The sequence below is a fragment of the Ornithodoros turicata genome, chromosome 7 (genome assembly GCF_037126465.1).
Source record: "Ornithodoros turicata isolate Travis chromosome 7, ASM3712646v1, whole genome shotgun sequence".
NCBI classification, from domain to species: Eukaryota; Metazoa; Arthropoda; class Arachnida; order Ixodida; family Argasidae; genus Ornithodoros; species Ornithodoros turicata.
The window spans coordinates 7,423,113-7,450,509 of NC_088207.1; the positions used below are offsets into that span (position 1 = coordinate 7,423,113).

Here is a 27,397-nt window from a genome sequence, read left to right on the forward strand (position 1 = left end):
GAGACGTACTGCTCCTCCGGCTGGTACCACTGCATCTGATGCGAGCCTTAGGCAGGTCCTGGATGTCCGTACGGAAATGTTCCGCTCCCGGCACCAATCGTGGATGGTGTCACCTATCAGGGATACAGCCGCTCCAGTGTCCACCAAAGCCGCAACGTCCTTACTCAGAACGCGCGCCACGATAAACGGTCCGATGTTGCATATGTCATCCTGCGCTCGACATGCGAGCGGGACCAAGGCCACTACGTTATCAGACAAGATAGCATGGTTAGAATTCGCTTGCTTCTTATCGACATTTTCAGCAGCCGACGACAGAACTGAGTCATTCCCAATTACCGCCGCCGGCGTCCCGGGTTTCCCTGCGGGGGTTGTCTGGGGGTAGTAGTGGTCTGCTGCGGGCAGTTACGACGAAAATGACCGCGTTCACCGCAACCGTAACAACGGGGTTGTGTTCCTGCGTTATTACTTGCTCTAGAGTCGCGCCTGTCCTGCCGTGGTGCATGACGTGCATCACCGACTTCGCGCTCGCGCGGCTCTGCTCGTGCCGACCTCGCTCGGTTCCTTTGCTCATATGCAAAGGGATCCAAAGAACGGTAAACTGGCCCGGCGGACGAACCGCCGTGTGTTCCAACAGTCCCACGGGGGTTTAATTCCGCGTCTAACGACTGTCTCGGCCCGTTCCATGCGCAGCTAGGCTCCAGCGTTTGTTCCGGCCTAGGCGGTGGGCGGTACTGTAATTCCGCCAACAAATCTGCTTGGATGACGCGGGCTTCTTTAGCAAGGTCATCGAGCGAAGAAAAGCTTCGCCCCCGCAAATAAGGCTTAAAACGAGGGTGACATTGGCGAATAGCGCGGGCCACCTTCTCGCTTTCCGTCGCGAGCGGTTCAGCTCTGCGGTACAGCTCTTGGATTGCCCGGGTATATTCCAACAGGCTCTCCTCCGCGTGCTGCGTTCGAGTCATGAGTTCCTCGCGCATACGCATTGCATAATCCGGGGGCAAAAATTCCTCCCGAAACAGCCGCTGAAATTCGGTCATAGACGGAAATGCGGGTTGAGACCGGCGCCACAAAGCAGCTGAGCTTACCAATGCAGCGGGTAGTATCCGGCGCAGGACGGCTTCGTCGGTTGCTCCAACGGCTGTCTGGTAAGCCTCCAGGTCCGCGAGAAAATCTTCGACGGACTTGGCGTCGCTGTAGCCCGAAAATGTCGGTATCGTCAGGTTCAGGCGTAGCGGGGGTTCAGAGGACGGCTGGGCGGCGGACGTGCTACTGGGGAGCTGCTGCGACAATAAAGCGCAGAGAGCTGTCATCTGCCGAAGCAGGTCCTCCGCTACTGGCGGGTCGTCCTCGTAGACGGGCTCGAGAGGGGGCTTCTTGGGCGGCATGGCCAGCAAATGCAAACTCCCGAAGTACGAATATACAGCAAAAGCGACAGCGAGCGAAGGGCACGGGCGACAAATGCTACTAACTACACTCGCTGTCAGTGCCTCCCGGGCGTGCGGCAAGACGGGTCGGGCCCCACGTTGGGCGCCAATTTGTAGGATTCTGCCCCCCTGAATCCCACGCGGGGTTGAGTCCAACCCGTCTTTTGCCAAACCGCCACACCGGAAGACACGAACAGAAGTAGAACGAACAGACTCTTTATTGCCTGACAAAGAGTTACACAAATTGGGCACTCACATCGTGTACAAGCTGAAGTCCAAGGCCCAACAGGAATTCCGTGTTGTCTCCTCTTGTCTCTCCCGCGAAATGCCACTTATCTTCCTTTTATCGCGGTAATCCTTCCGCGGATCCACCCTCTACCCCGGTGCGGCCTGTCTGTCTCGACAGTAGCGCCACCCCACAAGCTCTTACCATGATATCGAAAATCCCACGTGAAATAGTGGCATAGTTTGCAACATTTGCGCAATAGCGGCAAGGGTGCGTTTGCATTTGGTGTTGGTGACATGAGTGTGAGCTACCATACCTTCGCAGTAGTCACAAGTGTGTGCAACCTTGATAAAGCTGAGAGCTGATTCAGGACTATTTCGGGATATGATGAAATCTAGTCAGCAAGTTTTGTCTCGAATTGGTAGCTTGGTTGTTTGGCATACAAAAAACATGAACCTGCTTACTCTGATGTCACGACAGCAAATGCACCGAGTGTAAATTTTGTGATAAATAATTGGCTGGAAATTTACTAATTGATGTATTTCCATGCTAACTCTGGACTCAATAACAAAATATGTGATAGCATATGTCAAATTTTTAAAGACAGGTGACATTTCTCTAGACCAATCAGCAGGTTTTATTGTAATGAGAGCCTGAAGTTTCCGGGAAATATTTCTTTCTAAATTCGGGGGGGTAAAAATCGGGTGAATAAACATGCGCTCTAAATTCGTGTGAATTTGGGTAGACAAACTTCCAGGATGCTATATTCGGGGAGAAATCAGGCTCCGTTAAACTAACAGTTCTGGTTTGGTGCAAACGGTGATGTAACTGTATGTTCTGCCAAACAAGTTAGTGTGCATACCCCCCAGAATGATACAAGATAACCTGCCCGAGGGCAGCACTCGTTATGAGAGAGCCGCATCATAATTAAGTAACAGCTGAACGAACCATCGTGTGACAGGATAAGCTGTGGTTCCCCTTCTCGCCATCTTACCATCACATCGAAGATACATCATCTCGGTTTCAGTGGGAGGGACTGTTGATGTGCTCAAATGTTCTCAATAAAATGAGCCTCGATGATTTCTCGTTGCTTGTCTGTGCTTCTTGGTCTCTGGTTTTTTTTTTTTTTTTTTTGTCTGTTCTAACTCCGGTCTTTGTCTGTCGATGCCCTTCATCACCGAGCATATGTACCAACTTCCCCAACTTATTCCGACTTTGAAGATTGGAATGTCACGAGTGAGCTCCATGCAGGTCGGAAAATAGACCACGCAGACATTCAGAAACAGCGATATCACGAGGCTGGTAGAATCATTGAAAACGTTAGCCTCTCTGCGGTGCTAGTCTGTTTCGTCTTCGAAGGGCTTTATAATCTTGCTACATTTTTCTGCCGCTGTTATTTGTATTGCTATAAATTGAATGGCGTATTTTGTACCCTACAGGGTTTACTGGTAGTACATAAAAACTCACTGGTATCAGGATGCCATGCACAATAATTACTTGAAGGGTCCTGAAGAGATTCCCGAAAAAGTCTCAGTTTGTTCTGTGCAGTTGTTGTTACAAGTCACAGTTGTCAGTGGAGAACGGCTTGCAAGGAGGCCTATTATCTGAAATATATCTAGGGCCCTCAGTTTTCGGGTAAAACCCGATAAAGCCCGTTTTTGCCCCACGATTTACATCAAAATAGTTCGGGTTTAATCCGATAAATCCCCTAAACCGGGCTTGCGAAAGTGCAAATTAACCAAGGACTTGATCCGCACACGCGCGAACTACGGCAATCGCGCGACCGCTCCCGACTTGCTCCCGACCGCGCCGCGTCTTACTGGTGAAGTAAACAAAACACGTCGGGTTTGGATTTGTGGACGCCTGCATGTAGGTCCGGTTTCTAGCGTGAAAAATGTGGTAGGCGTAACTATTTGAAAATTTGCTTCACCTAACACTCCGTGTATTGCGGTCAAGCGGGTTTGCCCGCAATACACGGAAGTGTTAGGTGAAGCCAACTTTCAAATCTTGTAGGGAGTATCTTGTATCAGCAAAGTACGCGGAGTAGTAAAGAGGATGCAGTTACAGCCAACGATATACGAGGCATATACCAACGCGAGCGCGAGCATGCTCTCAACGCTCATCGATGGATGATGCTTCACTGAACATGCAACTTATTCTTTCTATAAACAGGGGCCAGTACAAGCCTTAGTGGTTATACAGTGAATTATCTACCAGTCTCTTAATAAATATTCTTTCACTTAATTTCAACACTCCACAGACCGATCGCTGTGGCGTCACTCATGATCTCAGTTGTCTCGCGACGTAAACCCCTAATTATTAATTGATTAATTAATCTCAACACATAAAAGTATCTTTTTTTTTTTTCACCCAAAAATACATCACTTCTCAGTATATCACCCGATTTTACCCTGTTTGGCAGGTCCTGATTTTCAACTTGATATTTAACCCCCGATTTTCACAAAAAATAAAACCCGAAAACTGGGGATCCTAAATATATCCTATTTTTGCCCTATTGCATTCACACACAACAACAAAAAAAAAAAAAAAAAGTGCTGGCTTGTGACCCGATACACCCCCTGCAAGTGGACTGACGTCACGTACATCCTTTGATCACTCCAAGGTTTCACTAAGCTAGCCCGCCTGCTTTTGAAGTTCTGCCAGTTTCTCCGTCGTGCTGGCAGCAGTGGCAGTCTCGAAGCAGTCACCTTTTTTTGTGTGTTTGTTTTTAGTTAATATCTCCGTTATTCTAACCATTGTTGGGTTCATACTCCACATGGTGAATGGATTAGCGGAACTACATATGCCTGCAGAGGCTTCTAGATGTCTTCATGGTCCCTTTGATACCCATGTGTTGTGTACATATAAGGCTGTAAAGGTGATTCGATCCTGGCAAACTTAACAGGATGTACTGGCTAAAGTGGCGTGCTTTGTGGCGCAGTGCACATGTTCACTGGCCACTGAAGACTGTCTGTGTGACAGGGATATAACATATGCTGTAATGCTACATTGAGTAGGGGAGACCAGGGAGAGTTGTCACAGGCAGTGACAAAGGTACGTTCATCAGGCTGATGAAACCAACGCTGGATTTTAGTACGATCTTTTGGCTACACAACACACACATTAAGTACAGCTGGCTTCAAAAACAGTATAAGTATATATAAAAAATTTGTGCAGAGGTTGTCAAGAGTGACAATATGCCCCAGTAGCAGTGCAGGTTGCCTCACCTGCATTTTCTTGTAACCTTTATTGTGGAGGTGTACGGAATGGAATATCCATTGGAAGTGCATATGGAAAACAAACTAAACGAGCAGAGCAGGTCCTGTTATCCATTATAATAGGGCCTGACTTTTTCGGGTTTTATTTTTGGCCAAATTCGGGGGGTAAATATCGGGCGATATTTTTCATTGGAAAATTCGGGTGTATTCGGGTTAAATCCCGTTACGGCATATTCTGTCGTCAGGAATTCGGGTGTATTCGGGTGATTTTTTATTGTTTAATAAAAATTTGTCTTAACGTGGAACTAATGTTCAGCAATGTTATCAAACTTTATTTTAACGCACGCTTATGAGTGCGCCACGCGACCCGGATGTTTTCGGGTAGATTCGGGTTAAACCCGAATTTTACAGATTTCGTTCGGGGGGTAAATATCGGGTGGATACGGGTTTAACCCTAAAAAGTCAGGCCCTAATTATAAATGGCCTTACATTTGCACAATGTACAGATCTGTACTGCAAGCTAGCCATTACTGGTGTTAGACCGGCATTGTAACTATAAAAAGCGGCACTCAATTATTACACGATCTCTAAGATGTACTGAAAAAAGCTTTTGAAACACTTTCTCGCGGATATAGTTTGCACTGTCAGTCGTTCTACCAGTTGAAGCACGTGACAACTTACCCAGCCAGATATGAGACAACTGACCTCTATGACACCCACAATGACTTTACCTCAGCAGTGGAACATATTCCACTGGAAATCTGCAAAAGGTTTCCGTTTCACAAAGCTGAATAAGCATTACGAACATGTGCATTCTTTAGAGCTTTAGTGTGTGTCGTGCAAAACCTGAAAATTGCATGAACAGATAATTTTACTTACTCGTGACTGAAACAAGCCTTGTGCTGTGTGCACCTTGCCATACTTTCCATGACAATGAAAATTACTTGAGTTAGTGGCTGGTCGTGAAGCTAACAGACAGCAGGAAAATGGCTCAGCTGCTCTGCTTCGTTTTTCTTTAAGTAGCTGTGACAACTCTCCCCTAACTGCTGTGCAACAGAGAAAGGAATAACAGGAGGGGCTCCTCTCTTGGGCTGCAAGAACATTTTCTCCTGTCACAGATGCAACCAGCAGAGCAGCTCTGAGGAGGGTCGATTGAAGCTTGCAGAGCAGTGGGCGGGTGTGTACACGTATTTCTCACTTCGACATTACAGGTACTCTCACCTTTGTGGAATGGTTGAAGCACATGGAATGGGCTACATGTATTTTGTGCCCAGTTGTAATTCAAGATTTAACAGCTGGTATAAGGACAAAGTCTATTCGGGGCACCATCTGATTCCTGCATGACTTCTAGAGTTGAGGAAGCCACAGAACGATTGATTATGTATTCAATTCACTACTGTGTCAAATACAAAGTGGATGTGGTCTTGAATACAACCAAGAAAGGAACAGTCTTCACTACTAACACCTAGTGAAAATTGTACTGAGTGTTGTACTGTTATATTTAACAGTGATCCAGTTTTACTTTACGAAAAGGTCCTTCAAGAGTCCACCTGAACTCCCTTCGGAAGAGTCAAGAGAAAATAAATGTACTGCATGTGGTGACACAGATTAACATAGACAGGGTTCAGATGGACATCATGGGACGTACCAATATCTTGAGAAAAGAGACCTACAAAGTTAAGTGCATAAAGCCAAGGGAGGTCTCCGAGTGAATAATGGGAAGACAACAATGTGATCGAGACAAGAAAGACAGACAGACAGCAATTAACAATGTTGATATTCTGACACAGTCAAGCCCATGAAGGTGTTTATCAGGGGAAAAAAAAAAAAAGGACTCAGCCCAATTGCCAACAAGGTGGCAACGAAACTGCTATAGCAGCGTCTACCGTCTGTCACTTGGACGGAATCGTGAAGTAGATTCAGCCAAATTGGAGCATCTCCTGTAGAATACCACCAGAAGAATTTTGGCACTGTCATCAAAATCATCATTGTAGAGGTCTGTCTGAGAAATCCACTTTAGCAAATTTGTTTTGTAACTTTCCCAGTGTGCTAAAAAACACTGGTCAAAAGCCAACCGTGACTTTACTCAACTGTTGGATGACATTCCACCAGGTTTTGGCAATGCAAGCATTGGAGACCCTAAAGTGAGATTGAAGAAGTGCAATTTCAATAATCAAAGCCGGGAAGATTGATGGAGATAATACCGCCAACTCATTGCAAATGCTGCACAAGCCTCATAAAACTACACATAATACAGTCTAAACTCGTTAATATGACCAAGTCCGTTCACACTGATTTTGGTCATAAAGCAACTTGTCATACTAATGGAAACCACACGCAAAATGACACACAACGCTTGTAGATCTACTACATATTTTAAAAGTCCAATTCCAAAAGTCCAAAGTCCAATTCAAAAGTGGTTTATTTACAGTTTTTTTTTCCTGATAGAAATTGGTCCTGTCCTTTTAGGTAGTACTGCTTTCTGTGTGAGGACTTTGACTCACAATGCATTCACCCGAAAACTGGGTTGTGCTTTGGACGACATCGTTCACATGTGCATCAGCCGAGCCCACTGTATTTTTTGAAACAGAAGGGTTGCAAGGTGAACAGTCGGTTGTCATAATAATGGGGGCAGGATACAAGCATTCTAACTGATCCGTCAGTCATAGTCAGATCAACGAGTTGTCATAATAATGAGGGGGAAGAAACAGTTGCCTAGAAAGATGGTCACAAAGTGGGGATGTCATAATAACGAGTGAAGATGCAACACTGCTGTGGAAACAAATTTTTTTAGCTTTCACAAGTGTCTGTTATGCCCAACTTCTTACACGGAACCTATTGCAATTTTGAACGTGGCTGTACATTACAAGCACACATATAAGACTTTGACAAAGTGGTACAGTTTATTAAGAGTCCATAGATTCTGTGCTTTTATCGTCCTGTACATACTTAGGAGCTGGTCTGGGGGCATCAGCATCAAATGTCCACTTGGGGAAGACTCGTTTGTATAGGTGCATGAGTACCGTATCTTCTGACTTGAGCTGTCCATTGAACACGCATTTCATATGTCCATGGGTGCCTGAAAAGAAGTTTTGAAACAAGCATGTAGTCAGAATCTTGTATACAACAAGATATAGGTTCACCAATTCTATGCTGGACTTGGTAATGGTATCGAGTGAAGTGAGCGACACTGAAATTACTGTTTTTGTTATATAGATTATCTGATCATGAAAAGTTATCTTGAAAGTATTTTGACAAACAATGCTAATATAATACAACACAATAAAATACGCAAGATAAAATACATTAGAACAGTTTAAAATTTTGAGGCTGCACATGATAACTGTGTACTCCTCCATATGAAAAATTTTCTTCATGACATATACAAAAACATATACAAACGTTAATGACATATAGCTTCAGTATAAAAAATGGTGTACAAAACGTACATCCGAAATAGAAAAAAGAAAAATTCTCAAGGGGGACTCGGCGAGTAACGTGGGAAATAATTCGTCTCAAGAGATGACTAAGGTGCCAACGTCGTGCTGCTAATAGAATCGCATTCGAGCAAACGTCAAACTTGAGCAAGTAAAACTTGACTAGACTGGCAGGATTTTAGATAATTTTATGATGTCCATCCCATGGAAATTTTGGAGACCTCTTAAGGAACCAAGTCAGTCAACTGACAAAACATCTTATTACAGGAAACTAATTGAGATTCCGTGGAAGTTTTAAATGCTTTCAAGGTATAGTACTTGCGACTATTATTCTCACCGTGCAATGCAACTTAAGTGCTTACCAAGTGGCTCTTTGATGTGCCCTCTTCTGCCATACTTTGTTTTCAGTTCCACAGGTCTGAACCAGAGGATATCATCTGTCATAGAAAACAAAGGCACGTTATCGCAAACCTGTACAAAAACATCCTATACAAATATGTCATCTTTTAGGCCTTGCTTCACGACCAGGCACAGCTCTAATATGCACAATACCGCATACAATGAAAATGTCAGAAAAAATGTCTTGCGAGAGGTCCTGTGGGAACTTTACATGGGGGGAGGGAGGGGGGGGGGAGAATTTTACCCCAGTTTTCCCTTTACCAAATACGAGCCCCAGGGGTTTGAATTCCAGAAACCCACCTCTGGTTATGCCACTCCTGTGCAAGGATACTGTTTGCATACAGTTACTTTTACTGGTCTTCCGAAGGTCTGTCTGTCTGTACAAGTACAGAACAAAACACTAGCGTACACCATAGCATAAGGTACATGTAATGACCAGCTGTTGGCGACTATACACTAAAACCCAGGGACAATGACACATCTAGCTGATACACTTCCAACCAACTTATGACAACATCAGCAACACCCAGCCTTATACACCTGATAATCCACAGAAGTAAACAGGAAAACAAAAATTAATCGTGGCAAAGAAATGAGATGCAGCACGGGGCACCCCAGTGTTGGGTAAATCACTGTGTAGTATAGTGACCTTAATCAAGTAGGTACAAGTTCTTTAATACAGAGGAGTACGCCTATTTGTGCTGTCAATTTCACATGATATATTTTCTATATGGACCAATGGACTATATTTTATAGTCCATTGGACCAATTTCTATACGGTTCAAACAGTTTCTGGCATATGGTAGGTGGTTTATTTTTGGGAGTGAATATAATGTATTTTGTCTTTTTAATATTCATTTGTGATCCATTTGCATCTAGCCATTTCAAAAGCTCCCTAAGGTAGTTATTATTATTCAAAGTAACATTTAGTCGAGACAGGGAAGTACCACAAAAAAACACATTAGAGTCATCTGCATACAACTGAATGTCTCCTGTATAAGCGACTGAGATTATATTAATCTTTTAAAGGGTATGAGCATACCAGTCCGTCCAAATGTCTCGGTTCGAATTTTTGCGCCCTCTCTTTATGGTGATGCTTTGCTGTTTCGAGATTGCTGTTTGGATGCTCGAGGCTTCTCCGGCGAACTGTGGCACCATCTGTGGGCCATTTTTACAAGTACACTGGTTATTTCGCTGAAAGATGAGCATTGCCCGCACAGACAGGCGACACGCAACACTGTGCACTTGCCAATGGAAAGACACCGAATTCGTGTGTGTTGAGTGCGACAAAGACTTCTGCATACAGCGGTGCCTACTAACTACACTCTCGCAAACTTTTGCAGACAAGTAGAAAAACATAAAACAAGTTCTGTTATAGCGCAAATGTGAGGCTTACGGAAAATTAGTAGGAATACTCCACATTTTTCCACAATACATCAGGTGTGTACGTCGTCAGTGAAGCCTTACCCATTTTGGCATACAGTTGTAACAGCGTACCTCAAAAGCTCCACGTGTCGCTTTGCATCTGTTCTACTATTCATGTTTGATGCTGTTACCGCAAAGTGCAAATTTCAGCACCCGCAACAGATTTTTGGTCAGCTGCTAGGATATCCGCAAAAATTCAAATATTCGATGTACAGTAAACCCTCGTTAACTCGAACTCGCTTATCTCGAAATATCGGTTATCTTGAATATTTTTTGCGTCCCGATCCATGTCCCAATGCTTCCTATATATTTGGGCCCTTTTAAGTCGAAGCTTTTTTTTGCCCGAGTACGGATATCTCGAAATCCCATCACCGGTAGGTCTGCGTACCTACCGCTGATAACGTGCATTCTTCGGTCCCCCAGGCTAGGTCAAGGTCAAAGCCTTTCAGTCCTAGTGACTCACGCCTCACGCGCCGCTAGCTGTGGCAGGCAGACAGCACTCCCCTTTCCACCCAACGTTACTCCTCCTCCTCCTCTGCATTCGTCCGAGAATCTCTTCGTTTTGTTCTTCGCGGCGCCATGATGGCTGAACAACGCGCATGAAAGTCCCTGACTTTGGAGCGGAAGGTGGCACTTATCAAAGGCCTGGTAGCAAGTCCATCAAGACAGTAGCATGAACTGTTTCATTCATGCGGGTTTCTGGTCTTCCACCACCGTACCGGAGCCAGCAGACCACTTCAGTGGCTGTGATGAATTGTGCAACGACGTGATGCGCCTCGCATGTTTTGGGGAGAGTGACTTACTTCAACATCGAGGACTATGCGCTTTACGACGGCGATGCCCAGTAGCGGTGAACTGAGTGATACAGAAATCGTCGAGAGTGGCCGCGGTAGTGACGTGCCGGGAGGAGCGTCTCATGCGTTGCATTGAAGTGCTTGAAGATGCTTTCTTGTTCACAGACGCAAATGCCAAGCAGATTGCTATTACGGAGTTATTCAGTCTCAGATGATGTTAAAAAATAAATGGCTTCGGAATTGTTTACGAGCCGTATTACTGTAGGAACGCTTTTTTTTACGTTTCATAACATAGCGCATTGTGGTAACATCGTGGCAACGTAATTTTCGCTGTTCGCTTAACTCGAAACCCCGCTTATCTCGAAATTTTTTCCGGTTTTTACGACTTCGAGTTATCGGGGGTTTACTGTATTTTCATTTTTATCAAAAATATTCGATTCATATTCGAAATTTCAAATACATGCACACTTCTACGTCAGTGTTTTGTAACCAGGGTTCCGCGAGCCTTGTCCTGAGGTTCTGGGAACAGGATCGTGTTCAAAATGTGTAAGTGTAACTTTATGTTCTACCGAGGCTCGCTCCCGGACAGCCTCGTTATCGGACCGTGCTCAACATTTGATCGTTGGAATTGGAATTGACGTAAAGATTGCAGGGCCAGGTTGCCGCGGCTGAAGATTATTGCAAAGAGTAGAGCCAGCAGCTGCCATCTCCATCAGTTTGCTCAACCCGCAACTCAACTCAACAATTTCTTCGTGCCACGATTTTGCTTTCCTCTTCTGTTTCGTAAGCATTAGAGTAAAACCCACGGACAACGATACCTCGTATAACGATATCCCTCGTAAAATGATGGTTTATGATTTTACCGTCAAAATATACATTAGGTATTTCTATGGTGAAATGACACGCGTACAGCGATGGAGACAGGTACTCGTGTAATGATGTTAGATGCTGTCCCATACGTGTAACCTCGCGGTGAAAAAAAGTAAGGCGATAAGATCATACATACATCTTAGATAGTAAAATCTCTATGATACGAATCTCACCGGGTAGCAGAAAAAATTGGTGTCATCCGAAATTCGTATCGAAAGAATTAAACGAAAATAAAAATTGAGGCAACAAAATAGACAGCGACTTTTCATTTTTCAATAGTGTCAGTGAAAGAGGTAGGTGGTAACGCTTTTGTGTCTCCGTATTTGGCCAATGCTGCTCAAATTTGCGAGATGATTCAAAATGCCTAGCACGTGCCTTCCACCCGTGAGTCATGCGACAGTGTTGTGTAAAGCGAGCTTCTCCTAAAGCATGCAGGTGTTAGGTGAAGTCAACTTGCGTAATGATGGCGTGTAATGTTGCCAGAAGTTGTCCAGATATGTTCCCTGGTTCATGCCAAGAGTTCTGGCCGCTGTATTCCCTAGCCAGTGCGATGTCACACAGCTTCACAGCTTTTTTAGCATCTGTCTTTTTTTTTTTTTTTACTACACGCAGAGTAGCGCGCGACTTTTCGGGGACGATGTACCCCATATAACGGTAGAATTCGTGATTACCGTTGATATCATTATATGTAGAGCCTGAAGTTTTCGGGAAATATTTTTTTTCTAAATTCGGGGGGTAAAAATCGGGTAAATAAACGTGTGCACTAAATTAACGCGAATTCAGGTGAAAAAGCTCCCCGTATGCTAAATTCGGGGATAAATCTGGCTTATTTACTCAAACTAATTGTAGTGGTTTGGTACAAATGGTGATGTAACTGCATTTGCTGCCAAAAAAAGCAAGTTAATGCATTCCTACAGACATCCCAGTGAGGACAATTTGCCGGGTGAAAATCGGGTTTCACCCCAAAGGGTGAACCTTGAATTCGGGGTGCTATTTCGGGGAAGAATCGGGTAAAACCCTCAAACTTCAGGCTCTAATTATAGGTGGTTTTCGCTGTACAAGCACTTGGAAAGTAGGAGCTACTTCGGATTTCAGAGTTACTCGATTATTTTCATTCACAGGGATTTGGAAAACTGCGGTAAGCTTGTTGATTGCAATCGATTCCCCATTACTGTAGGGAATGACATCAATTTGGCCCAAATATCGCGGGTGGGCGTGCCGAGAGAAGCGATTTTGTTGCATCTGTGGGAGTGTGGATAGTGGACATCGATGGATATGGATAGTGGAAATGCAGTGAGGCTTTGTATTCTTACTAGCAGCAGGTGGCTATTCGCAAACAGTCCCTTGTTCCCTGCAGAGCTCCGAGATCTACGGTGAACATGAACCGACTGGACGAGAATTTTGCACGACTGATGAGCCGGTTCTCATGGTTCACTCTGATGAAGATTCATTCATTGTGAATGAATCATTCGCTAACGACACGTCGGTACCCTGGCATGAAACTGAAAGTAGAACTGCTTGCTCGGTACTATGCAAATGATTGCTGGGACTTGAGCTCATGTAAAGCAAAGCACCGTAACTTACTACACCGGTTCGGATCAGTCGCGACTGTCAATAATTAGAGCCTGAAGTTTTAGGGTTTTACCCGATTCTTCCCCGAACTTGCACCCCGAATTGAAGGTTGCCTCTTTAGGGTGAAACCAGATTTTTACCCGGCAAATTGCTCTCACTGAGATGTCTGTAGGAATGCACTAACTTACCTGTTTGGCAGGAAAATACAGTCACATCACCGTTTGTACCAAACTGCTACAATTAGTTTGAATAACTGAGCCAGATTTCTCCCCAAATTTAGCGTACTGGAAGTTTTTTCACCCAAATTTGCATGAATTTAGTGCACGTGTTTATTTACCCGATTTCTACCCCCCAGATGTAGGAAAAAATATTTCCCGAAAAACTCAGGGAGGCATAGCTGGCGGCGCGCTTTATGAAGTGTAGATGTTTCCTCCAAATGTGAGCGCGAGCGACTACGCCGGTGTCAACGGTGCTGTGTGGTGCAATGGACCGATGCGGACATTGTGGTGGATATTGCCAGTGCTGACGTAACTGGTAGCAATGCCAATGTATTTTTGCGCTCGATTTAACGACATACATTAGTTTAGTTGCCTCTATTTAACGAAATCTCTGGGCACCGAACGCCTTCTGCACGTGTCCTTCTCCTTCACCATGAAGAAGAAGAGGAGGAGAAACCTTCCCCTGTCCATTGTCCAAGCGATGTCCTTGCGCGAGTTTTTGTTAGTCACTGTGGTTGTCACGTGCTGTAGGCACGCCGTAAAAGGAGTGGTAGACACGTGCGCTGCCTATGCTGGTAATTTTCTTGTCTCGGTAATATGTCTCGAACAACCAAACTATTTGTTCGTTATTCAAAAGATATTCAAATTCCATTGCATTCGACAGTGGTGCTTTTCAATCGAACTTCGATTTGATCACGAAAATCACCATATTTGCACTCCTCTGCCTATGAGTTATATCGAGCTTCCTCGCCTGTCACATTCAACTAGTATTCACAGACATCCATAGTGTTTGCTAATGACTTGACTGCAAGAGATCCCATCCTTACCTCTGTTGAAGAACATGTATCTGACAACAGCTGACTTGCGGTTGATCTTGAACGGGTGTCCGCTGAGAACAGCTCTCTTGACCACAACACGGTCTGGGTCTGCATTCAGCACAGTGCCCGATCCAATAAAATGGATTCCACCTGCACAGTACAAGGTGGGTCATACACAGAAGGAGTATTGGATTCATTCGACAACATTCTTACGTGTCTGCAAGATCCATTATGATGCACAGAAACCTGAGAAAGCTACATTGCGAGCAATCGCTGCCACTTGTGCACTTGCCAACCATTGATGAATAATGAGATGTACAGGGTGTTACGCCATAAAAGTCCACCCGTACCGGCATGCCATGCTGAGCAATAGCCATTTTTAGAAAGGCAAGCGCCACCTGTGGCACGCAAAGGCTCATGGGAACTTAGAGCGCCTTAGAGCATTACGAGACGGACAGAGACGGAGGTAGATGAAGAACAACAACATTCCCGGTGTGTGTAGCAGCAGCATTAGCCGGGGTAAACTATAACCGAAGCAGACTCGCTCAAAGTTCCCATGCTGCTTTTGCGCGGTGCATCTTTTTAAAATCGTCTATTACTCAGTGCGGATGGAAAATTCTGTTGTCTACATATAAAGCTTATTAGGATATTCTATCCTCCTAAAGTTCAAAGGGATTGAGCATCGTAGTGCAAAGTTATAATGCGAAACGTACGAATCTCATATTCGGAACAATCAAGATGGCAGAAAGATGAAAGTCACTGAAAAGGTTAGCCAGCTGTAGGGATCGAACCCACATCTTCTGGATTACCGGTCCAGGGCTCTACCAGAAGATGGCAGTGTTATGAAGGGCCATCTAAACCACAACCTACTAGATGATAACGACCATGTCATAGGCACCCCCTCCCAGCTCTGCATCTGGAAGCTAGCAGAGGTGCTACTCATCGTCCCGGTTATTGCTTCCTCAATTTCTGCAATACTTTGTACTTCAACCTACCTTAGTATTTTTGTACAAGCGGTAGATGTCCCACAGGAGATGCTTCTTTCTAAAATTGATTATCATAATCATTCTATTCATTCAGCGTTTTCGTCGGAGCTGTTGCCGTCGCCTGCTAAGGTAGTCGTACGTCCGCTTCTGTGTGTTCAAAATTCAAATTTCCATTGTCCGATGATGATGTAGATCTCGCAGGCCAATTAGTAGCACCCTTAGCGCATCGTGCAGATGGGCTCCTCATAGGGGTTACTGACTATGACATGGTCGTTAGATGTATCTAGTAGGTCGTCGTCTAAACGGTGCTCCTCAGACAGCATTGTGATGCACAACACTCAAACGCCTAGGATCGCAATGAGCTGTTCTGCAATAACAACTACTACAGTGTTGTGCGTCTGGTGTGTACCATCTCAACTGCTCTTTGCAGCACCGCTACTTTGAGTGACGACATTCATACATTTTGCATTACATGACTTTGCACTGCGATGCTCAATCCCTTTAAAATTTAGCACGATCGAATGTCCATTCCTTAACGACATCCTCATAACACCGCCTGACTACGTGTCATCTTGCATTGATCATCCATACAAAATAAGACGTCCTCAATGCAGAACATTAGCTTACTCTAACTCATTTCTGCCTCTCGCAATAAGCGAATGGAATGGTATACCCGAATCACTATTAAGCATACTGGACGGTGCTTCATTTCGTTCACAGTTGTCATCATATCTTCCCTGCTAACGTGTTTTTACTACGATGCTCACTTTTGCATTCATATTTTTTGCATTAATGGCTTGTTATGTACGGTGTCTAACTTTTTGTGGCTCTCATTTATTTTCAATTATTATTTTTCTTTTTTTTTTGTAACTTCACGTTTGCATCATGTTTGTAAACGTTGATATTGTGTCAATTTATCCACTCCCTTATGTAAAGCCTGCAAGGGCATTTAAGGTGAAATAAAAGAAATTAAATGAAATCAGAACATTATACGTAGACAACATAACATCCCATTTGCATTGAGCAATTGCTGAGCAAGGCATGCTGGCACGGGTAGATTTTTTTTGGGTAACACCCTGTATATCTGTAGATCTGTGTATGCAATACTCATCGCCTGCAAGACCCTCTCTCTCTCAACAGCTGGGTCATCCATGGCAAATGATCCAATGGTCCTGCTTGACCTCTTACAGTTCAGTTCCCAAAAATTATCACGGATACCCCGTGTTTTCAATAATCATTTCCCGCAGTCCTACTGAAATATATCGAACCACTCTCAATCTACGTGAGGTAAGAGTTTACGAGGAACACGAAAACAGTACTGCAAAAGAGGAAGCCCAGAGGTATACATGGCACAGAATGAGTGAAAAAATGAGGTCTGAACTATGTGCCAACGTGTGAAAAGTATTCTTAAAAGAATTGCAAATGTGTATGAAATAGTGGCACAACTAGCTTCCTGAAGTGACCAACATTAAAGTATCTCCAGAAGCTTATGACTAACTAGAGCCCCTAGCCTCTGCGAATCCTCAAAATTTTGTGGAATTGGGCATGTCTCGCTGAACCTACTGTCCTCAAAGTCGTCCATTTTTCACCAAATATATTCGATATACTGTAAAAGCGTGAATTTTTTTTTCCACATGAAACAATTTTTCGCGTTTTCCGCGAGCGCCGAAAATTCGCAACTTTAGGTATTCACAAAGTAGATACACTGACATCATTAAGAAAAATTAATCCGCGATTTCCATAAATTTAAATTCCCACGAATTGTTTCTCAACTATGGCTTCCACCAAAACGCGAAAATATGTTTCACACGAAATCAAGGACTTTTACAGTACATATTACAGAGGATTACAGAGGATTACAGAGGTTCTCAGGATTTCAATTGATATGCAACATTTTCTCAGCTGAAGCACAATGATTCACAACTACACTTACACGGATGAATGTGCTGTGACGAAAGGAAATGTTGCAAAAGCAACCCCCCCCCCGAGATAGATTGACGGAGTTAAATCTATTTTTGTTTGCTCACTGAAAAGTTAGGAAAGCTTGCAAGATGCGTCTGTGTGCTAACTTGGGAGAATGCTGCACTTTTTGCTGCTTCTTTTCTCTTACCCATGGAATCGGGACTTTGTAAATCCCACTTTTGCGGAAAAAAAAATTTCCATTGCAGAAAGCCTGAGGCATAACTACGAAGATCCATATTTTGTACTGTCTAACTATGGGTCATGGGTCGAAAAGGTAGATCAAAGCAAAAGTGGAGGTACTTCAACAGGGACTTTTATTATTCTACCAGGAGAAAGCTCCCCATTCAAAATATTGGCAGATCCCGACCTGAGGCTTTTGCCTTGATCGAGAACTCAAACGGAAGGACAATTTATGCAATTGACACCTACCACCGGCATCTTCCTTGAACAGCAGAACAGGAGCTGGAGGGAACACAACGGGAGCGAACAATGTGGCCACACACACAGCGTCGTTCCTCAGGAACCGTTCGTACTGAAATGAAGAAACACCTGTAATGCCTCAACTCATTGGTCATGTCAGGATGTTGAGGAAAGACAGAGAAGAACAGCCTTATGGCACTCTCCGTAGTTCTGGTTTTATCTGGTCTGGACACTGAACACTTGGACGTGTTCCTTCCATTTCACAGCGGCCCCTTAGTAATTTTTTCGTAAATCTGTTGAACTTTTGGACACAAACGAGCATTTTCCCACGAGCATGTCAATGCTGCAGATTCAATCTGTCGAAACAAAACATTTCAAGCGACCTCTGCACTGCTACGGCCAAACCAACGTTTCATATTTTTGTAACATCTTCTCTGCAATATGTTTTTGCATCCATGGAGCTTTTTTTTAAAATTCAATTTAAATATGTTAAACTGCAAGGAAGACACATACATGACAACTATCATTGCTTGTTGTTATCAGGCTTGAAAGGATATTCATGCTGCAAGAAATTAAGCTTCCTGTTTATGGCTAGGCCTGACCTTGCATTTGTAAACGTGCATTTGTACAGTTCTGAATGCATATACAGAGTGTGCACTTTAAGGTGGATGCAAGCCTTAAGACAGTGTTCTCTATTTGTACAAATACTTCCAGAAAACTTCATAATATCAAATACTCTGAAAGCTAATGTCAAATTTGTGAACTATCTGCTAGTACGCTTATTAGAAACAAGATTATAGCTTGTAAGCATGCAGAAAAGAAAACGGTCTTGCCAGCCTGTATCCTCTGAGAACACAAATTCCTATACTATTTGTTTGTACAATTAACAGATCGTTCCTACCCCAAAATGTACCACTTAGAAGAGAAGTGTTAGTAGGGAGAGTGTTGATACGGGGCAATAGTGCTGCTAGAATAACTGCAAAAAATAAATTGTCAACATTTGCGCGCTCATGTCAGGGACGCATTAATTATGAGAGTAAACACTGCATTATTGCAATGTATTTTTCATATATGATAGCCTTCCACAAGTTCAACGTTTTCATCTTAATTCAACAAAGTCCAAAGGTACTCATACACGTGAGCACACAGACACATTTGTGTAGACAAAAAGATGTCTTAATTTGAACGTTGAAGCAGACACATTGCATATCTGGGAGAACATCAGACATGCAGATACGCATGTTGCCCTGCCCTCCTCCAGCAGTAAGAAAAGCATGGCTTGGCATGGAAAGGAAGAAGCTCAAAAGGTGCCTCAAAAGCACCAATATAGTCATTTGCCACAGCATCCACATTTGAAGATGAGCAGTCAGGTTGAGGGTAAAAGCAAAGCACTTCCCCCAACATGGAGGTGTACTTCATGTGAGGACATTCTAACATATTGGTAAAGCCCCTATACTGGTAAAGGATAAGTCAACCTATCCCCTTATTAAATCCACAGGTTAAATTGATGTCCTTACATCATTTCTGAAGATTTCGAATACTCTGCACAAAATTAACCGTCTTGAGGGAAACAGCAGGTTCTGCGAGACCTGGACAATACGGCAAAATTTCGCAGAATCATGGAAAGTTAGGGGCTCCACATATTGATGCCCTCCATGGAGCTCTTTTGTGTATGACGATATGAGGCTTAATAGTGCAGTACTTCATCTTGCCACAACAGGACAAACACCAAGACTTCATAATAAGATATGATTGATGCAGAAACCATGAATAAGCATAAACTTATGCTCCAACACTAGGCATTTGTATTAGGTGAACGCTGAATCAGAACAAAATGTATTATTTTATCAAACAAATCTCAAAAGTAGGGGTGTGCGAATATTCGAAACATTCGATATTCGTACCGAATAACGGTACCGCGCTATCCGTATTCGAACCGAATAACATTTCATCGAATACTCGAATATATTCGAAGCTTGGCTTCAACTCGTGCCTCTGAGCGTTTGGTGAAGCCTACTTTACCATTCTGCACCTCAAATTTATCTTGCAAAGTGGCTTCACCTCATGCTTCTGAGTGTTAGGTGAAGCTTACTTTACAGTGTTGTGCGTGCGGACTTGACGATATCCTGCAAGTTGGCTTCGCCTCATGTCTACAAGCATCAGGCGAAGCCTAGTTTACACTTCTGCCAGTGCCGCGGGGTTGCAGGCATGGTTTAAAAGGGCGATTTGAGGGATCACTGAAAATTGCCACTTTTGAGACATATTTTAGCAAATGTTGGCAGGGATGTTTAAGTTAGTTTAATTATTTTGAGCTTTGGCTGGACCAGTTATGACGCCAAAGAAAGAGGGATTTAATCACACAGCCAGCTACGTTATGTCTGGAATTACAATTTTCAGGACACTTCTAGCACAAACATATTCATCCATGAAATATGTGTATGTAATTCGCAGTCAGTCTCACAAACTACAACTGAGCACCAGGTTTCAATGCAAGCTTTCGCTTCCTATTCAGCAATAAGCACATATTTTTGTGTGGTATTCGACATTATTCGATTCGTATTCGATTCGAACCCAAAAATCACTATTCGCACAACCCTACGTATAACCACTTCAGGATTTAGACAACTCCTGCAGCTGGAAACAGAAGCTGAGAAAAAAATAATCCAAATGCTTGTGGAACAACAAGAATAACAAATACATGTAGGAACATTTCGTTGTTTAGAACAGGTGTCTTCTGTGCTGTCTCTGCCCAGCTGATATGTTTCTAGAGGATCTGGCCCTATAACGTTTGTCACCAAGCATTACAAAATATAGAGTAGAGAGTAGAGAGCACTGAGCATTGTAGGCTTGCAGAGCAGCAGTTACGTTTAACCCATTTCATATTTTGGCTCACACACTGCTGTCCCTTTATCCTGGGCCCTCACCTTGTGCTTATCTCCATTAGTGTGTGCCGAGAAGATTGGGCATGCTGTAAACCTACGAAAGGCCACGTGAAACACCAATCGTTCCTTTGATTTGATTGGCTGGACATAATCTCCACTTCTCTTCACCGCCACATTGAGCACAGACATCATCTGCTCATGGGGAAGCATACCAAATGCTATGAGGGGACTCCCATTTTGCAGAGATTCATCTGAAAGACCCGAGACTCATTATCAGAATTCACCCACATTTTATTTCATTCTGTCGTTAACATTTTCGAATTGTCTTTCTTTATATGCTTGAACAGGTGTACAAGAACAGGAACATCACGAAGAAGCGCTCAAAAACATGTACGAGAAAGAGACAACACAGCGCTACACTAACAACTCACAGTTTATTAGGAACACATCCAGAGGGAAGAAGATCCGGATAAGGACAGTCATATCCTACACGTTCGACACATGTTTCTCGATAGGTGTGAGTCACGGGCGTGACTGTCCTCAACCAGTTTTCAATTCCTCTGGATGTGTTTGTAGTAACCTGTCAGTTGTTAGTGTAGCACCGTGTTGTCTGCTTCCCGTCCATGTCTTTGTGCTCTTCTTAATTATGCTAGGTGATGGTGATATGAGAAAGAAATAAAATGGGCTAGGCTAGGCTTGATGTAGAGTTAGCATGCTAACAGCTTCTGCAGAAAACTCAACTGCATATTGCGCCAAAGCTAGAAGGTTGGACCGGCACCGAGCCACATTTACTTACATAATTCACACATCCTCAACTTGGGCACAGAAATATGTTACCAGGTTTTTCTGTCTATATACGTCGTTAATGCTCCCTGATTATGGCAGCGTTGAAACAGAAAAAATACCTATTGGTTACGAGACTGCAAACAAATGGTTTGGAATAAAACGGTAGCAGAGTCTTAAGATCCAATTAGAGCACATACTTCATTTAACCCCTCTATAGTACCAGGTTTTAGAGTTAAAAAAAACAAACAAACCAGAAAGTGACTCTCGAGGGGACAACTACGTTTCATACAACTTTCATTCTCCAGGTGCTTCACAGATAAAGTAAGCTCTGATATGTTGGGAACATCAGACAAATACTTCTGGCAGTTACGATATACATATATGTCTGATATAACTACAGTCGTAGTCTAGACCTGCGTAGTATCATAGCTAGTCCTCCATGTATAACACCATCAATGAAAGTTTCACGATTCCTCTACACAAAGCTTGTGCCGAGCATAGTTTACTTATTATCTAGCACAACACAGCTAGCTGTATAGCCCCAGATAGTGGCTATATTGGTGGACAGCACAATGTAATAACATTACAGCTGATGATACAAATTTAACAGAGTTAATGAAATAATTTAATTATTTCAACTGTTCTTATGGCTGTGAAAGTGTGATGAGGATGACTAGTGCCGTCTGCTATGATTGTTGTTGGTCGGTGCCGCATGCGTCAGTCGATGGCTACCATTTGTATACTTGGAAAGAATCCTCTACGTCAAGGTTCCGTAGGCACGTGATTTCAAAACCATTTCAACATAATTTTGTCATTCTACATTGATTCTTATCTGTTCGGTGTAATCCTGAAAGAAGGTGTATGACTCACCACAGAAACATTTGCAGTACAACCACAGAGAACATGCACCATGAAATTCAGTCCCCACAAAATATTACCCAAATATGTCACAGTCCGAACTCATAAACTGTGAAGGCAGGAAAATTATCCACTTACACACTAATGCTCTTTTGGCTTTTTGGCTTTTGGAAGTTTGGCTAGAGATGCGATGTGTGATTAGGGTGTACGGTATGTTATGCTTCTGTGATTGGAGGATGGAGCGCTCTAGAGTTGACAAAATCCCAGCGGAGAACATATTCTATGGTAAAAATTGGTTAATTACGCGAGTAAATGCGGTACTTAAATGGGCTATCCAATCAGGCCAGATCGATTCCAAAACAACAGCGCCATTTTACTCTTCACCCATCACCGATGCCGAAAATATGCCGCGAATTAGTGGAGTAGTCTCTCTGCAATTTGATGTAATGCACAACAAGAGGGATTCCAACTTCGGAAAGCGGAGACAACGCTACACGGTCAAGCCCAGTCAGGAAGTGCCCTTTGGCAATCAGCGGCCAGGCATCTGCAAGTCGTGGATATCTGTGGTCGGTCTGGTGAATGTCATTTCTGGGTTGGTGCAGGACAGAGGTGGGGAGTAACGAGTTGTTGTAATGCATTACATTCTGGAGAAAAATAATGAGTAACGTAACGTCATTACATTTTTACCAAGTAACGTGTAGTGGCATTACGCATTATTCAGAACCAGAGTTCGAGGTAACTCGTTACAAGTAACTCGTTACTGTAACTAAGTTCCTTTTTTTGGTAAGTTGTAACTTAACTTGGTACTTTTGCGCCATGGTAACTTTAAGAGGAACTCGTTCCTTTTTCAGGTAACTTTGCCAGAGTTAATTTAAGTTCCAAGTTACTTTTAACTCGCTTTTCACTCACGACCACATATTTTCTTGCTTTCTCTCCGGTTCCCTCATGGCATCTTTCGCCATAAAGCGTGATATTCAATCAATGAGATTGAAATTATGATGAACCGTTGTGGCTTTCGGGCGCGACCTTGTTCTCTAGCTTCGAGCGTAGTTCAATTCTACCAAATTTGTGGCGCTGTCGAACACTATGACGCCATTTGTTTACAAACTGGGAGAGATATATTGTTGTACATAAACGAAAACGATCTAAGCGTGTTGCACCTGCGTAATGCTGTTTTGTGTCCGAAGTAACATGGAAGTAACTCGATCTTTTTTTTAAGTAACTCAGTAACTGCGAGTTATATTTCAGGCTGAAGAACTTTGTTATTAACTTAGTTACATTTTTCACACAGTAACTTAACTTGTAACGAGTTCTTTTTGATGGGTAACTTCTCAATCTATGTTCAGAACAACATTCCTTCACTGTATAAACTCTAAAGGACTGTGAAAATTGTGTCGTGTAGAAGCTGGGAAAATCCCTGGATTGTTCTATTTGCCTTTAGCAACGACAAGAAAGTCACACTCGCACCCACGGAGAACACAGAGGAAAGATTATTGACCTGTAGGTTAACACCTGTTGAAGCGTCACGTATAGTTATTCCACCACCTTTATTTTTCTTTCCCCTTGGCACTTTTGGATCAAATGGAGGGCAAATGTAACAGAAAATAGCCTCCAACAAGTGATAAAGTACCAAAGGTTTGGCTCTTTTCGACTTTGCACTGTGTAAACGCTAAAAGTCACCGACAAGAACACGAGACTTGAGCCTCCACAGTACCACATGGATCATGTGTCGGACAAGGACACGTGATCCGTGTGGTACTGTGGAGGCTCAAGTCATCTCAGACAATGCCCTCTTCAAAGAAGAGGAAGTGAAGAGGCAGCACCTCATCCCTTCCGACGAGATCGAATGTTGAAAGTCCGAGGCATGGGATCCCTAGGCAGCTATCCCACAATCAGGAAGATGTCTGTACAATATAGCACCCCCATTTCGTTTCGTCACCTGCTTCAGCCGAATGAGTGGTGCTGATTGTAAGGGTTTTTGGCGAAGTAATGCAAAAGTAATGGCATTACTTATCAGAAGTAATGGCATTAGTAGCGCATTACCTACCACACAAAAGTCAAGGCAAAAGGCACGGTCGAGTTGGAACTCGCTCTCATCGACAAAAATTGTCACGTTTACGGAAGACTTTTCACTTAGCATACTTGTGACGCGAACGCAAAGCAGATGACCTCGGAGATGATCGAGGAGGCCACGTTTTTCGTGTTTGTTGCTGAAGTGGTAAAGAATGCCATTCATCAAATTTGTACAACAACGGAGGAGACCAAATGCCATGTGCTACATCAAACAACCAAGAATCCACGCGGATTGGTTTGAAATCTTACCATAAACTCTCTTGGGGACATCAGTTACATGAATGGTGACATACCAGCCAGGCTGAAAAGACACAAGCCATGGTTTATTAGTAGGGATTACACAGTTGTTTTCTTCATCAAACTGTCACACTACTACAGTAAAACCTCAGTAAAATGTACCTGCATAAGCGTACATTGTGCCTTCAAGGCAGTGGCATAACACCACCTGCAGCACCCTGTCATATATTCTGTCCTTCATTCACTATCCTAAACTGCAGGACTTCAAGATCATCAGTAGAGGACTCTGAAGGATTGGAGCCTCATTCCTCTGAGGACTCGCTGCAGGGCATATTAATTCAATGACGTTGCATTTCACTGTGCTGCTACAACAGCATGTTCTTGCCTAATTTCACTACTCTTCACTTTAGTTCTTCCAGCTCAATGGTATTGGCAGCCATGCACAACTCTATGCTCAGAGCTTTAGCTTCAGGTGAAAATAGGTTTTTTGGGAACCAGAAACAGTTCTGAAAGCCTCAATTTCTTTCTAGGTCCACTTGAAAAAAAAAACCTTCTGGGTATTTATTGTTACTTCAGAGATGCCCTTTAAATTGTGGAAAATAAAAATACTCAATATCTATGAATTAAGAAAAAAGAAGTTTCTCCAAGCTTTTCTTTATGCTTGCCGATAAACTCAAAATAAGACACGTTTCACTTACCAGAGCTCCATCATTTTCTTCCGCGAGTATCCTTTTCTTGGCCCTAGTGAAATTCTCAAACTGAACAACTCTCGCGTAATCATAGGGCAAGTTCTCTTTGGGATCCCAGGGTGAAGTGTGGAAGCTTTTTAGTCCTCGATACCTAGAACAGGAGAACATACCTGTGTAGTCTCAAAGCAGCCAGTTTCAATCCAAATTTAGACATTAAACTGCTACAATTGGTGAAAACTTGAGAGCTTTGCACTATTCCTCGTGCAAAAGCAAATAATAAAAATGCATGTCTCAAAGCACAGTAAAGGAGCTTCTTGGTGTTTGCGCTCGCTAAAAAGCATGACTGGAATCGATGTTTCGTGATCTGTTTCTTAACATGCCAGGCAGTGAATGCTTTAGACAGTGTTCAGGTGGATGCATGATTGATAAGGTTATCTCATGTTGGTTGGAAGGAGGAGCTGGAAAATTGGCAGCAATAGCGAATAAAAGGCACATGAGTGGGGACTGCAGTAGCTCGAGAGAAGCTTGAGAGCTTTTCCTTGTCTCTGGTGAAGGAATGTGGGTTGTCTGCTGGTCGATGGAAACCTGGTTATGGTTAGGGCCTGACTTTTTAGGGTTAAACCCGTATCCGCCCGATATTTACCCCCCGAACGAAATCTGTAAAATTCGGGTTTAACCCGAATCTACCCGAAAACATCCGGGTCACGTGGCACACTCATAAGCGTGCATTAAAATAAAGTTTGATAACATTGCTAAACATTAGTTCCATGTTAAGACAAATTTTTATTAAACAAAAAAAAATCACCCGAATACACCCGAATTCCTGACGACAGAATACGCCATTACGGGATTTAACCCGAATACACCCGAATTTTCAAATGAAAAATATCACCCAATATTTACCCCCCGAATTTGGCCAAAAATAAAACCCGAAAAAGTCAGGCCCTAGTTATGGTCCACCTCCTCTACGTCATACACTTAGGGCTTGAGTCTCCTTGGCTGTCACCCACTGGGTCTTGGCCTAGCGGTGTTTATGGTATCTACATTTACACGTTCTCACTGGCCTCCTCTACACTGCAACAGGAAGCCTGTCACCTCCTGGGTAATGTCACCCTGCAGTGGACAAGTCCCCAACAGTCGCCAAACATGCTGGTTTTAAAGTACCATAATTTCCACCCTATAATGCGCACTTGCATATGGCACGCATATGCTTAGTCAGTTGGCGCTCATACACAGCAAACAACGAAGCAACCTGCCATGTCTTGCCATTTTCACTACAGCATGAGTTACAAGGCTAGGAAGAGTGTAGTTTTTACTTGCATCAGCAACAAGACTTCTGCAATCACAATTTGTTTTCAGTTTTTGTGGAAGTACCAGTTATGGCCACTAACTACTTCTACAGTAGTTTAAATATAACTGCTAACTATTTCGCGATTGAGTAGTTTAACTACTAGTAGTTCAACTACTTTTCAGGGGAGTAGTTAAAACTACTTCTTTAACTACCGCAATGTAGTTTAACTACATCTATAACTACTTATCGTTCTCCATCAACACCAATCTCTTGTAGTGTTCTTGGACACCTAAATATGAATCACAAGCAACGATAAATTTTGGCTCAAGCCATTGCTACGATCGTTAAATACAAAGCTTGCGGCGGGATTCATTCTGTGCCTACGCGATAAACTAAGTTGCAGAATTATTTCACAGCAAATGAGGCTTCACTAGACAAGCATTAAAAGTGAAGATTTAGTACACATGCACGACACAATTGCTCTGCACCTCCGTTCTCATCAAACAAGTAGCTCAAGGTAAAAGTCGGAAGCACAATCGTGCTGTAAAGCTTGCGACAAACTCGGAAGTAGTTGGCGCCATCGGTAACCTAACTACTGTAGTTAACTACTTAAAATAGTAGTTTAACTAGTAGTTGTCATTACATTTCTGCAAGTAGTTGATAACTACCTTTTAACTACAATCAGGTAGTTTAACTAGTAGTTTAACTAAATGTAGTTAACTACTGGCCATCACTGGGAAGTACAGTGTCTGGTGCTACATGTACCATCGCAGACGTTTTTGACTGCGCAATAAATTGTTGGATTTTGTCTT

General features: G+C 43.2%; 1 protein-coding gene across 1 annotated transcript in view; it reads right to left on the reverse strand.

The window, feature by feature from the left end:
* Positions 1 to 7,749: 7,749 nt before the first annotated feature.
* The window catches only part of LOC135400181 (pre-rRNA-processing protein TSR1 homolog), an 83,395-nt gene continuing 63,747 nt past the window's right edge, over positions 7,750 to 27,397 (reverse strand). The window contains exons 14-20 of the mRNA XM_064631919.1: positions 25,304 to 25,445; positions 24,618 to 24,669; positions 20,694 to 20,902; positions 17,779 to 17,881; positions 14,411 to 14,551; positions 8,668 to 8,742; positions 7,750 to 7,947 (exon numbers count right to left, since the gene is read on the reverse strand). Of these exons, the coding sequence (XP_064487989.1) occupies positions 7,775 to 7,947; positions 8,668 to 8,742; positions 14,411 to 14,551; positions 17,779 to 17,881; positions 20,694 to 20,902; positions 24,618 to 24,669; positions 25,304 to 25,445 (895 nt within the window). The 3' untranslated portion in view covers positions 7,750 to 7,774. The remainder of the gene's footprint in view (positions 7,948 to 8,667; positions 8,743 to 14,410; positions 14,552 to 17,778; positions 17,882 to 20,693; positions 20,903 to 24,617; positions 24,670 to 25,303; positions 25,446 to 27,397) is intronic.